Here is a 13,977-nt window from a genome sequence, read left to right on the forward strand (position 1 = left end):
CAGTGATAAGTCACTTTGCAATGGGTGGTGTTCTGTAGGGATTGCCATTAAAGCAATAGCGTTTTCATTAAATGCCACATTCTGTGTAGATGCTAACCCAAGGCTGTAGCTTGTCTCTATAGCACATCCTGATATCCTCCTATTGTTCTGTTAGTATTGAGGTATTTTTTTATTTACCAGCACTTTTGACTCCATTGCATGCTCAGCTGGTCCTGGCCAATGGTTCCTGTATGGTGATATGGCCTTTTTTTGCTGCTTTTTCCTGATCTGGACAGGAATATAAGCGCAAACAATTGGAAGAACAGAGACAAGCAGAAAGACTGCAGAGGCAGCTAAAGCAAGAGAGAGACTACTTGGTTTCCCTTCAACATCAGCGGCAGGAGCAGAGGCCAGTGGAGAAGAAGTCACTGTATCATTACAAAGAAGGGATGAGTCCTAGTGAGAAACCAGCATGGGCCAAGGAGGTAAGTGAGCAAGCAAGTGTAGTCATGCCTTGTTGGCCAGGCTATTGGCTATAATGAGTTCATCCAGTCACGGTGGAGAGTTAAAGTAGTGCTGTGAAGCTAGAAGACAATCCTTCATGACGTGCATGCTTTGCGTTTGTGAGTCATAACATTATTTCTGTAGAGAAATAGCAAGGCACCTTAATCCATTTATAGTTGGATTTTGTTTTGTTTTTTGTTTTGTATCTGCTGATGCAGTAGGTTTTTATAAGCAACAACAGGAAGTAGAAAAATAATTTTCCTTGTAGGAGTCCAGTTGAGTTTGTAGCATGAGGATTTTCAGTGACTTTTCTATGGAAGAATATGATTTAGGAATTAACGAATTCTAGGTGAAATCATTTCCCATCCATACCTGGACCCTGAAGCTGATCGTTAGCGTTGTCACTAACATTCCCTTGACTTTTATGGTACTGATGGAATGAACAGTTGGCCTCAGACTTGTGTTTGAGGTATTCATTTCCAGGGTCACAGCTCATTTGTATTTGTTTTGCAAACATTTCCAAAGTAGTGGCCCTTCATTTGCTCACCTACTAGATTAAGGAAGGAGTTTCAGGAACTTGGCTCTGTGATGAGCTATTTTTAAAAATCTCGTTAAAAACTGTTTGGATGGTAGAAACAAAAGTGGGTGGTAACCAAATGGGTAAAGCAAACAAACAAAATAATAACTCTAACCAAGATCAACAACCCTCCCAAGGACTCTCGGTGTCACTTCATGTGCACAACACCCTGGTTTTCAGTTCTATCATTATTTGTGGCATCTAGTGATTTCCTTTATTTTTTTGTGAGTATAGCTAGTCATTTGAAAGGATGTTGGCATTATTTTGTATCTTGTTCTAGTATCTTCACGTATTTACAGCTAGAGCTTATTTCAAGTTATCTACACTATGATATTAATATTACCAGAACCAGATTTCTTATAGAAGATCGTATTTTTATAAAAATATTTCTGTCTTTTTATTTTTCTATTCTATCTTATATATATAGAATATGCTTAAAATAGTGTCTAGTGTCCTAATGTTAACGACAGTTGTTTATGGGAGGAAGAAACTACAGGGTTTTTTCTTTAAATTTTTTTATACTTTTATGTATTATTTAAATCTTTTGTGGTGATCATGCACTATTTTTACAAAAATAACATTTTCTTTTAAAACTGAAAAAAGTTAAATCTGTAGAGAAAATCATTTATTCATTGTAAAGAACGTTTTTGATTACTTTCCCTTTGAGTCTGTAAATATGATTGGTATTTACCTATGTCTGTAACAGCTGCCTCTCTCTCTCTTAGATCAATAATTCAAATGTGTGACCCTACTCCCAGGTACAGCGCTGACTCCTTAATAACCCACCTGTTCTTCCAGCTAAGCAGAATCACTATGCTATTAAACAGCAGTTGACATGCATCCTGGCTGGCAGAGATGTGCCACCTTCTTCCCCTGCTAAACCATTGTCTAGCCATGCCAAGTTGAAACCCTCAGCTAAGCCAAACTCACAGCTCCTGATTATGGAAGATGTTCAGAAGGCTGGAAAACTAGCCTCTACTAAGCTAATGACGGTAGCACCTGCAGAAATTAATGATTCCAGATCAAGACTTCTGTTTGAGCATCACTCATGCAAGAAACATGGACCAGCTTGTCCTATTAGACTTGGTCTTGAAGTACAACTGAAGCCTTAGGAGGCCTCAAAGACCATAGAGAGATCTCAAAAGTGATCTCACTCATAAGAATGTAGCCCAACTACAGAGTTAGGATCTCAGGTCATTTGTTTGTCCTCTCCCAACATCTCCAAAGTGATAAATCCCCAGCTGTCCATTGCTGCAATTAAGGAGGGCCTTAGAGACTCATGTGGACCTCAGGCAGGAGGGCCACGAATTCTTGCAACCTTACAAGTACCTCTGCTCCTCTGAGAAGTGCTGCATTGCTAAATGACTTCTCCTTGACTCATGATCACCTGGCTTTCAGTGTTCCCAGCCCCAAGCATAAGTTTAGGACAGGGACACCTGTGTATCCCAATGGAGAAGACTGTGATTCCTTGCAAAGCATCCCAGAATTCCTTCTTTCCCCTGTGCGGCTTCCTCATGCACAAATGTACCAGAAAGGGGGAAAAAGTCTGGTGTAGTTGCCACTTCCTTCCTTCTACCTCTTACCCAATACATTCTGATTTGAACTGAACCACTTTGACTTAATTGTTTTCTAGTTACTATTTGTCCTCATCATTAAATGTGCTGGCCTATCCTCTCTATTCAGAACTAGTTCATAGTTCTGAGCTTTCAGAAGCTGTGACACTCCTAGGGGCAAAACTTTGCAGTTATTATCAAGGAAGTTTTCTAGAACTCCTAGTTCCCCTGTGTTTCCTGGCCAGGCTCCTAGTAGTAAAAGAAACAAAGCAGTTGAGCATACAAAACACATAGCTGTGTCATCAAGCACTCCTGAGGTTCCCTGGCCATCATAAGTCTGGGTCACCTCTGATGGGTGACATCTTCCAAGGTCCCTGGCTTCCCTAGCAGCTGGTGCTTTTCCTTTGGGCTTCGTGCACTGCTAGACATGTGGGAACATTCTTTTGGGATTTCATACTTAGTCCTATCCCCCGGGTGTGCCTAACATAGTACAGCTTCCAACTAATGATCAATCTATTCATGAGACAGTTCCCAAGTCTTAGAGTGGGTGTTCATATTTTAGAAGAAAGATGAAACATTTAGATGATAAAATGAATGACAAGTACTAACTTTGGGATTGGAGCGACTGGTGTACAGACAAGAACAAATAATTGTCTGCCTTGGTTTGATTCCTTGTTATTTTTAACACCCACTTCTTAAAATGGGAATAAAAATGAGTGTGAGGACGATTATCTTCTTAATCTTTTAATGTTTATCATCAGCAATGTATGAACTTTTCTTTTAGAGTATTATTTACAGATTTCTTTTCTTATAGTAGGAAGGTAGCCAAATAGTAGCAGACATTTCAAGACTTGAGATATGGACAGTATCCCTAGCTCAGCAGGACCTTACTTATCAACTGATAAAAATAACGTGGGTTAAATTCCCTCCTGGAGGTAGAGTAAAAGATACCATTTTCTTTTTCAAATGCATCTTCTGCCAGGGTATAAATCTGAAAATCTCCTCACCAGGAGGGAGCGAGCAGCTGCTCCCAGGCCATGGTCTACTGTGATGTAGTGTTGGGGCTTTTTGCCCTGTGTGCCCTTGAAGATACCAGCCATATTCTACCCACTGCAGACGCCTCTGGGATCTGTTCCAGTGTTTGTTTTCTCACTGCTCTGTACCTTCTCATCAGGGTGGTTTTTCCTTCTTTGATTACTTCTTCTTCATACACTTACTTCTCTTCTTTTTTCCAAATCAACATTTTTTCATAAACAGTGTAATATTGTTATAATGATTCTTCCTCTTAGTTTTTGTTGCCTTTATTTTTTTATTTTTTTATTTTTTTTGTGGAGCATAAGTCATCGCATTTCCCATTACTTTTCTTATCAGTCTGTTGGATGCAGTAAAAGCAAAAGAAAATACTAGATCATTTGCAAATCTGTTTGAGCCATTACCTCTCTCCTTGTACTATCTATCCTGAATGTAACACTCACTTTGTTTCTCAGATTTCAACCAAAAAAGAACATTAATGTCTCTATTAAAAGGAGGAGTGGGGCGTTGGTGGGAGAGGGGGGTATTTTCATTCCTTTCAAATTCTCTGCCTTTTCTGATTTGGGATGGAAGTCACATTTGTTCTGTGAAAACATCAGTATGATTCTGTTAAACATCAGCAAAATTTGAAGGTCTTTCTTTTTCTCACTGTCACTTTTTGAATGATAGTGATTCCTTTTCTTATAATTCCTTTTTTCTTATAATGGAACAGATTCCTTTCCTTAAAATGGTGTGTGATTGTCTAGGCCTGGCAGTAACTGTGTTCCTTCCTACCCCACCCTCATACTTTTTGTGTTTTTTTGCACCAATACGTAGCAGTGACAGAATGCTCTGTCAACATGAGTACTACATGAGACTGTATTTTTATTTTTTTTTAAAATTCTCTCATGTTCTCTCTCTATGATGCATGCTAGTCATCTGGCCATGGTTTTATTTGACTGATGATGGGCCAAGATATCTCTTTATATCCTATCAGCTCATTGGACTCTGAAATCCATGTACGTAAGAACTCTCCATCTCCACTTGGTTTTCTCTGCTCTACACTGATGTGTTGTTTTCTTTGTATGAGTTATTTTATATTTGAGGTTCCTAAATTACCATTTAGAGAGTTTACAGCTCTGCTCCCATCTTTCTTCAGTCCCTGCTTATCTCTCTTAAGATTTAGCTTGAGAGAAACCTGGAAGGTAGCAGTAAGGGGTTTGAGTTCAAGTCCTTCCACTTCCTTGCTGTGTGACCTGGAACAAGTCATAGCCTTCTGAGGTATAGCTTCCCATCTGTACTTCATGTCTTGCAGTCTGCAGGGTCATGCACATGTATGTGAATCTGCCATTGAAACTGTAGGCACTTCACAAATGCAAACGAAATCCAGTATTCAGCATATTTATGTTTTGTTCCCCAGGCCATTGTCGCCTACAAGGAATAAATATTTTGCCTCTGTTGTTTCTGGCTTGGATTTCACATGAGCAGTTCCCAGGCAACTCCCATCTCCTGTACCCACCTCTTCGCAGTGGTGCACACATTCTTCATTTCCTATCTCAGCTTGCTGAAGATTCACCTCATTACTTTTCAGTTCTGTGCTTCATTCATTTGAGAATCTGTGTTTTTCTCTGCAATCATTGGTTAGTGGATCTTGGAAAAGTAGTCCAGGCCCTTATCTTCAGACAAGACTGCATTTGAAGCATTCCATATGAGTGAGAATCTTCCTTGTGGTCAAAGGGGCCTCACAGAAGAGATACCCCCAATCTTGCTCGATAACCATCTGCCCATGTGGTTTTGCCAGTGACTCAACTCTTGATGTGACCAGTGAGCACAGGGTCAAAGTATCTCATGAGCACTTCAAAGTTATGTGTTCATTCTGTCTCTTTCACCAGCATTGCCAGTATAGACAAAAATTCAAACTGTTTTGTTCAGTTGGAGTAAAAAGGAATTCCCAAAAGACTGTGTGCAGTTTACCACATATTAGCTCTTAAGTAAGGTCTTCTACGACCTTCGTAGACCCCACATATAAAATCTTTATTAGAATCCACCCATACGATGTAATAAATATATTTTTGCTGTCAACATTTTTAAAATTACTTCTATAATTTTGTTTTGAATTTCTCTCAGCAAATATTCATTATTGCTAAGTGAGACATTGTAAGTTATAAATTGTTTGCAAATGTACAAAGCAATTTAACTGTCAACATTGATACAACGTTTCCTTTTATACAAGTTTAAATATATTTTTATTTATTTTGGAAAAAGTTTTTTCAAATCATGTAATCAACACATTAATTTTCAGGTCTTTTGTATGTATGTAGCTTTCATGTGTCTCAGAGGCCTTAGACATCACGCCTGTAGTACCCAATGGCAACATCGCCCTGCCTGGAGTAGAATTTTATTTCTGAGACCATAGTTATTTTTCCTTTCTCCCTATAATGCTTTAATAAATAGCATAGCATTTCTGTGGAGTTATTTTAGCTTCGATGTTGTAACAGTCCTTTTCATAAGAAAAATGTTGCTTTTTTAGTATAATTGATGAGTCTCTCCTAATGTTGTTCTCTACATTCATTGATAATCCCGTCACCTATGAAATCCTTTGTAACAGCTATCTTTTGTTGTTACGGTCTGGTACCTTGACACTGCCTGATGCAACTAGAACACTCTTTTTTTGGTGGTACTTCTGGTATTTCACGTCCAACAGGAGGTTGGAGAAGAGGCTCAGCTAATAGATTTTTATTCTTTTTTTTTGGAGTATTGTACAAGCCAGGTTGAAACATATCTTTATTGGACTCCAGTTCTCAATCACATGTATCCTTATTCTGGAAGGGGGTGGCAGGAGACACTGTCTTCTTTTGTCTCACTCATGTCTCTCCTGTTCAGTAGACATAAGATGTGATAAGTCAGGAGACAGTGCTTTCCCCAGTGTTAAAATAATCAGAAAGGCCCGTTCCTGGATACACTATTTAGCTTCTCCTCTGTCCATCTGAAACTGTTACTAGATTGTTTGAGTTGATGTCTTTCCTCTAATACTCATGCTGTTCCTTTAGTGCAAAAGCAACGGGCAGCAGTATCTTCCTAAATACTTTAGAACAAGGATTTTTTTGAGACAAAGTGTGTAGCCAGAGGCCTCCTTGTTACGCCATTCTCATACATTTTCAACTTTATTTTGGACAAACTCCAACCCAGGAAATTTCACCATACTGGACCCATTCTGGCATAATTTGCAAAGTGTAACATTAGATTATTTATACCATGTATTCAGAATGGTACAGACTGAAATACACTAATGGTGAGATTTAGTGTCTAAATTAACTGATACAAAGCATAAGAAATTTTACTAGAAGCACATTAGTAATATCTATAGTCTACTCGAACCCATTAATTACCTATGAAAATCAGCACCCCACTTCCTGCCCTGTTCATTTCTAATGACAGCTTTAGGGCCTGTGCTGCCTGTGGTCCTATTAGAGGCAAAGATGCTTTCTTTGCTGGAGCCTTGTTGCTGGTAGTTGCCAAAGGAAGTCTTTATCTCAAAAAACAATTTCTTTGCTCAAAATGGAACCTTTGGGGACATACTTTTCGACTGTTGTTTTTAATGTGCTGTCTCTAAATGTGTACTTAAAACTAAAGATATTTTACAGTTAATAAAATAATAATGATGAGTAGTCTTTACTCCCTGAATATACAGAGGGTGCCAAAAAAATGTATACACATTTTAAGAAAGAAAAACTGTATTAAAATTGTAATACTCAATATATACCAATAACAAAAGATGAATATAAGTCACGTTTGACTTCTGCAATTACAAGAGGTGCGCAAAGTGGTTACCATCTGTGTCCAGACACTTCTGATTACGGTGAACTACTGCTTGAGCAATGTTGACCAAAGTGTCCACTTGTATACATTTTTTTGGTACTCCCAGTATTTGGTTCCTGAATGTCAGGAAACAGGTAGCTCTAGTTTGGATAGCCAAATGTTAATCTGAAAGTGTGTCCGAATCTCTTGCATTCCTAAGTTCAGACAGCAGTGGTTTGGATGGTGGGAGTTCAAATAGTGACAGGTACTTTGACATGTGATTTATTTATTAACAATCTTCCCTGGGAATAAGAAAATGACTAATATTTGATTGATTCTAGTGGTCTGGGAATAGTGACCTTCTTTGTAAAGAGACTAGGATTTGAAAAAGCAATACATTGAATGCCTTGGTCTGAGTTGACCTGTTACTGTCTTTGCAGACTCTCTTTTCGGTGGTCTTACCTTGAAGCTGGCTTTGTTCTTTGCTTTTGCAAATGATTACTGCTGTTGTAATACTTTGCACCCACACATACACAAAGCATGTATGTTCTGGCTGATATCCCTGGCTTTTTGCAGCTAATGTCATTTGGTATGTGGTAAGCTTCTGGGACATGGAATTTCAAAACCAGTGTATGTACCCTGCAGTGGATGTCACTTGTATGTACCCTGCACAGCCATGGAGGGGGAAGAGATGTTGAAATTACCCCCAAGGAAAGGCAGGAGGGCCGTTGTCTGTTCTGTAGCATTTCCTATCATGTTAAAATGTTTGCAGTTAATATGAAAGTTTAGAAAACAGACTTATTTTGTATATGAGACTGAGTTTGCCTCTAAAAAGATTCAAAATGAAGTATGGAGGATGAGAAAGAATACTTTTTTATTTATTTCAAATCAGGTAGTAAAATGAGTCAACTCTTAGTAGCTACACACACATATTTCTTGGGGACCCGCATGTGGGTCCCATGACAGGCTTTTGTTATACTCAGTGAGTCAGCAGAAGAGAGTTAGGAATTAAGAGTCATTAGAGTGGAGTGCGTTGCCCTGGTGAGTTTGAGATGTACAGCTGTGAAGTTGACCCTAAAGAAATAAAGGAGACGACAAGATGGATCTGGAAGAAAAACGCTAGACTTCTTAAAATTGATCTTAAATCATGTCTAACAGTATCCATCTTGTCGATTCTAAATGTTCCTTTAAAATTGTCCTTTGAAACAGTCTATCTGCTGCAAAGAAGTACGAAAGGTAACTTTTACCTGTAAGAGGGGCCTTCCTGGTACTGTGAGCCTTCCCTGTGAAACACTTATGATCAGTCATCTGCTTTGGGCTGAGAGAAACTCCGCCAGAAAGGGAATGACAAGGACACAGCCAGAGAGGGGAGAGGGTGGAAGTGGGGGAGGGGAAGAGGAGGAGAAGCAAGAATGAGGACCATGTGTGGAGAAATAGCGAGGAGCAAGGGGAGAGTCAGGTAGTGGAGCCCAAGCTGGAAATGGAAAGCATGAGGAAGGGTCAAGTACTTTAGAGAGAGCAGGGAGAGACAACTGAGAAGAAAAGGCCTTCAAGGAGAAAAAGAAAATGATAGAGGAAGTCTGTTTAAGACAAGCCATGCTCCTTAAGCAAGGCGCCTGGAACGCCCACTTGTCTGTCGGTGGGGCATTTGAAGCAATGGAGGGGTCGGTGTGCTCAGCTCGATCCTCTCGTCAGCCCTCGCAGGGGCTTCCCCTCCCTGTCCCGTGAGTCAACTCACAGCAGTTTTCTGTTTTCCCCAAGCAATCGTAATGCCTGCCATACAGTAGTTCCCTTTGTCTCCCCCTCACTGACCCTGTGGCTTTATGACCAATCAGCAAGATAATATCCCCATCAATGTAAGATGAACTCTTAAGCAGGTCCCACATTCCCAGCTAACTAAAATAGCGCAAGATAAGGGAAGGGTGATGGTTTAAGTATTCTGTGTGTTTTTCACGTTAGTGTTTACTCGGACAGAACTTTTCACAAATTCTTGATGCAGAGCAGACATGGAGAGTTTTGGCTCCAACAGATTGCCTAGAGGGACAGAAAAATGGCTGTGCAGGTGACTGCAGAAAATCCTTACTAGGAAGTAAATGTGCTTCTCTCCATCTGTTCACTGAAGCTGTCTTCTTTGTTGTTTTTGTTTCTAGGTAGAAGAGCGATCGAGGCTCAATCGGCAGAGTTCGCCTGCCATGCCTCACAAGGTTGCCAACAGGATATCTGACCCCAACCTGCCCCCAAGGTCGGAGTCCTTCAGTATTAGTGGGGTTCAGCCCGCTCGGACCCCGCCTATGCTCAGACCAGTGGATCCACAGGTACATTCTCCCCTTCATTCCACCGGTCATTTCAGTAGGGTAGACAGTTAAACCGACAGGGAGCCCAGGAGATTGTTACATAGGTTCAGGCGAAGGACCAGTCAAATGATGGCCCTTAATATAGAATCTATAGCCACAGAGGAGGCCCCAGTGTATTTCAAGGGTAGAGGAAGAGGTGAGAAAGAAAAAGCACCATCCTTAACTTTGAGCCAACCACAAAGTCACTTCTTGGTAAATCAGCCTCTCTGGAAACCCGTAGAAGTGGCTGCAAGGTGGAAATAAACACCTTTCTAGTTTTAATTACCAAAATAAAATTCATATAGACCTTTGATATATAAACTGTTACATTATCTTTATTCCTTGGGATTTTGGCATGATCCTGAAACCAGAAAAATTAAATGGGCTTGGATAAAATTGTGTCTTCAAAGCCACTAGTTCTCAAAGTATGATCACTGGACCAGCAGCATCCGCGTCACCCAAGAACTTGGTAGAAATGCAGAGTCTCAGGGTCACGCGGACCTGCTGATCTGCAGCTCCTGGGGTGGGGCCGAGCAGTCTGCTTTAACGAGCCCTCCAGGAGATTCTGATGTACTGTTCAGATTGAGAACCACTGTTAGAAGCTATTTGAAAAAGGTTACTCCAGTTTTAGAAAAAGAGGACATTTCTGGAAGGTTTAGAGGGCTCTTTAAATTATGTATAGCAAAAATGAAGTGAGACAAGTAGGGAATTTCGTGAAAAATAAAGGTAATGCAGCCGTTTTCACCCAAATGTCTTAAATTTCTTCCGAGCATCTACCTATATTAACACTTCCACAAAATATTTTGAGGTCACCTTTGAAATATATCGTGCTATTTGAGCCAGAGTTTAAAAGAGTAGTGCTAAAAGCAAGGATTCTTGGTTTTAAGTTTGCCTTTACATGAGGTCCAAGATTTTTCAGTACCAGACAGCTGAGCATATCTTGTACTTGCTTGGTTTTATTTGCATGTAGTGTTTCCATGCCTGACCTTCCATGGGATATATTTTTATAGGAACTTCTCTTTGAACACACAAACTTCCTCTTTTAAAACCCTTAACTTTGCGTCAACATGGATGGACCTAAGTATATTATAGGTGAAATAAGTGAAATAAGGCAGAGAAAGACAGATATCGTATGGCTTCACTTATAGGTGGAATCTTTAAAAAAAAAAATAGCAAAACAAAACAGACTCATAGAGACAGAGACCAAAGGGTGGTTGCGACGGGAGGGGGTCGGGGGATAGGTGAAAAAGTGAAGGGAAATAGAGTCAATAATGTTGTGTAAGTTTACACGGTGACAGGTGATTACTGGAATTAGTGGGGTGATCACATTGTAAGGTATAGAGATGTCAAATCATTGTATCGTACACCCAAAACTAATATAACCAATATAAGATTCTATACCAACTATACTTAAACACAAAATAAATTTTAAAAATAATGAAACCTCTAACTTTGACCTTTTAAGGTTCTTTTACTGTGTAAAAGGGGAGAGTGGAGGGAAAACTTACGACACTTTATGAAGGTGACGAGGAAATGAAAATGTAGATATTCTGTGATAGCTAATTGGATTAAGTGTTCTTCAGGTGCTTTGATTTTTGTCTTTATTTCTTTGGCTCTTTTAAAGTAGGTTCTGTTTTATGCTACATATTTTTAAAATATAGCTTGTTTTAATATTATTATTTAATATGTTTAATGATATTTAACATTAATATATGGTTACGGTGTTATTCTGATGGAAGCATAACATTCAGCTGAACTTGACGTTGAGGTTTTTACTCTGAATAATAATTAATAACATTCCAGATTTCAGGTTAAAGAGGGTCTGAAGAGGCTGGGGCGGGGCTGCTCCAGGATAAGACCTGCTCCAGGCAAGAGGAATGGGGCCAGGCGGGTGTAGGGGGGCTGGGAAATGCCTACCCAGCCGTCTAGGCACTGAGATTTCAGGCCAAAGAGAGTCTGCTAGTTCACTTGTCCAAAGCAGATGCTAAATGAATGTTTGTGGAATTAACAATTGAATTTAGAAAACATTTGAAATGTTTCCCCAGCCAAGATTTATTGAGCACCTTTCACGTGCCAGGCACAGTACTCGACTCAGTGCTACAATGTGACAGGGAGCTTACCTTCGTGATGGAGGAGGAGGCAAGCTTACAGAGCTTTCACAATGAAGTGTGAGCAGTGCTAATAATGGCAAAAGTTACTCTGAAATCTAGATTTTAATGATTTGTCTTAAAGAGCCACATTTCCACCAAAATTCTGCATGTCTTTCCTGCACGAAAAATGTCACCACATGCCAAATTGTGAGATTTACAACTCTAAAAGAAGTGTCCTGGTGTTAAGTGCATAGGTGGTGCATAGCATAGGTGGTAAGAGCCACAAAGCAGGATATCAGCAGTTAGGCATAGACGGGGCGGGGGGCAGTGTGTGGGTTCCAATCCAGGCTCCAGCACGTATTAGCTGTGAAATCTAGGGTATTGCTTACCCTCTCTGTACTTTACATTCCCGTGAAAAATGAGGAAAATAATTGTGTCCACCTCATGGTGGATTTAGTGAATTCATAAGAAGTAAGGTATCCAGAGCAATTTCTGTTTTACAACGCAATAGCACTTTCTAAAATCCAGGTTAGGGGTTGTAATGAATGACATTTCTAATATTAGAAGATAAGTGCTTATATTGCTGGTCAATAAATGTTCACTAAAAATAGTTATTGGTATTATCAACACACGTATTTCACTGACGTCTTAGCAGCCCCAAATAAATCATTTAACTTTTTGCCAGGAACACTGGTTCAGCTGTAAGGTAAAGATAGCTCTAAATGGAAAATTTTGAAGAGCTTTTAAGAGCGGGTTGTAGATAGCGGTCACAGGCTCTATGCACTCCAGTTCTTGTGCCCTAAAATTTGTTTTCCCTTCCACCGAGGGACGTACTAGCTGATCTGTTCCTTCTTCTAATAAACCCGCTCTGCTGTTGGTTTGATGTTTAGATCCCACATCTGGTAGCTGTAAAATCCCAGGGACCTGCTTTGACCGCCTCCCAGTCAGTGCATGAGCAGCCCACCAAGGGCCTGTCCGGGTTTCAGGAGGCTCTGAACGTGACCTCTCACCGCATTGAGATGCCACGCCAGAACTCGGACCCCACCTCGGAAAACCCTCCTCTTCCCACTCGCATTGAGAAGTTTGACCGAAGCTCTTGGTTACGACAGGAAGAAGACATTCCACCAAAGGTAACATTCCTGGGGTGTTCTTATCGTCACCACTGTCATCCTTGTACATTATTATCACCCCAATTCCAGACATTTCTTAATAATGGACATGACAATGCCAAAGCATGGTCCCTTCTCATGTCTGTTTTGGTCACTCCTCATTCCCAAGTTAGGACTTGGATTGTCATTTATCATTTCTGACTTCCATTTTCCCCAAAGAAACAGAGGTTCAGTTTGATTGGATGACTTGGAAGTATGTACCCTGTATTCAGAAGTAGAATTCTCAACGCCACACCTTCCAAACTGTTATTTTACTATCCTATCCATATTAAGAAATAGAATAATGGATATTTTCATTGGTGACTGAATTTACTCTTAGACAGATTGAAAACTTGCAGTTAAACAATAGAAAATTTATTTATTTCTATTTTTACCAATTCAAAGTGAAAACAGATTTCAGGTATTCAAAAGATAGTATTGTTCCTAGAATATTTCAGTTGTCCCCATTTAAGGAAAGCTTCTTCTAGGCCAGGTCATAATTTAATTCCAACCTTAATTAATTACTAAGGTTAAAACTAGGGTAAAATGACCAGTCATCCCACTGGACAGAACAGTCCTGGATTTGGTTCTTTTGTTTTCTTTTTGGTCTAAACCAAGTTGGTACTCATTCCAAAAAATGTCCTGAAATGTGGCCGTGCATCTCACTACAGAAAGCCTGGAAGAATTGCACAAAAATACTGGAGAAATTTTTGCACCAGATTCTTCCTGGTTCAGGATTCCCCTTTCTTCTGAACTCAGCATAGGAGCTATGACAAACGCAATGTCCCACAGTTTCCAGGGATCAATGCCATTGTTGAGTCCAGAAGGAAAAAAAACACACTTTTTAACCCAGTGGTTCTCCAGTATTTTTCCTCATCTTTCCCTCAAAATCATATTATATAAAAGGATTTCCATTATTTTGAAAATGAAAATATCTGATAATGGTTTCTTTGTTGGTGTTTTCCTCTTGTGGAAACAGAGATG

General features: G+C 39.8%; 1 protein-coding gene across 8 annotated transcripts in view; it reads left to right on the forward strand.

Moving 5' to 3' along the window:
• The window catches only part of TNIK (TRAF2 and NCK interacting kinase), a 364,653-nt gene that overhangs the window by 293,514 nt on the left and 57,162 nt on the right, over positions 1-13,977 (forward strand). For all 8 annotated transcript variants that reach the window (XM_033125457.1, XM_033125416.1, XM_033125423.1 and 5 more), the window contains 3 exons: positions 276-464; positions 9,573-9,737; positions 12,736-12,975. In XM_033125457.1, the coding sequence (XP_032981348.1) occupies positions 276-464; positions 9,573-9,737; positions 12,736-12,975 (594 nt within the window). The remainder of the gene's footprint in view (positions 1-275; positions 465-9,572; positions 9,738-12,735; positions 12,976-13,977) is intronic.

The sequence above is a fragment of the Rhinolophus ferrumequinum genome, chromosome 2 (genome assembly GCF_004115265.2).
Source record: "Rhinolophus ferrumequinum isolate MPI-CBG mRhiFer1 chromosome 2, mRhiFer1_v1.p, whole genome shotgun sequence".
NCBI classification, from domain to species: Eukaryota; Metazoa; Chordata; class Mammalia; order Chiroptera; family Rhinolophidae; genus Rhinolophus; species Rhinolophus ferrumequinum.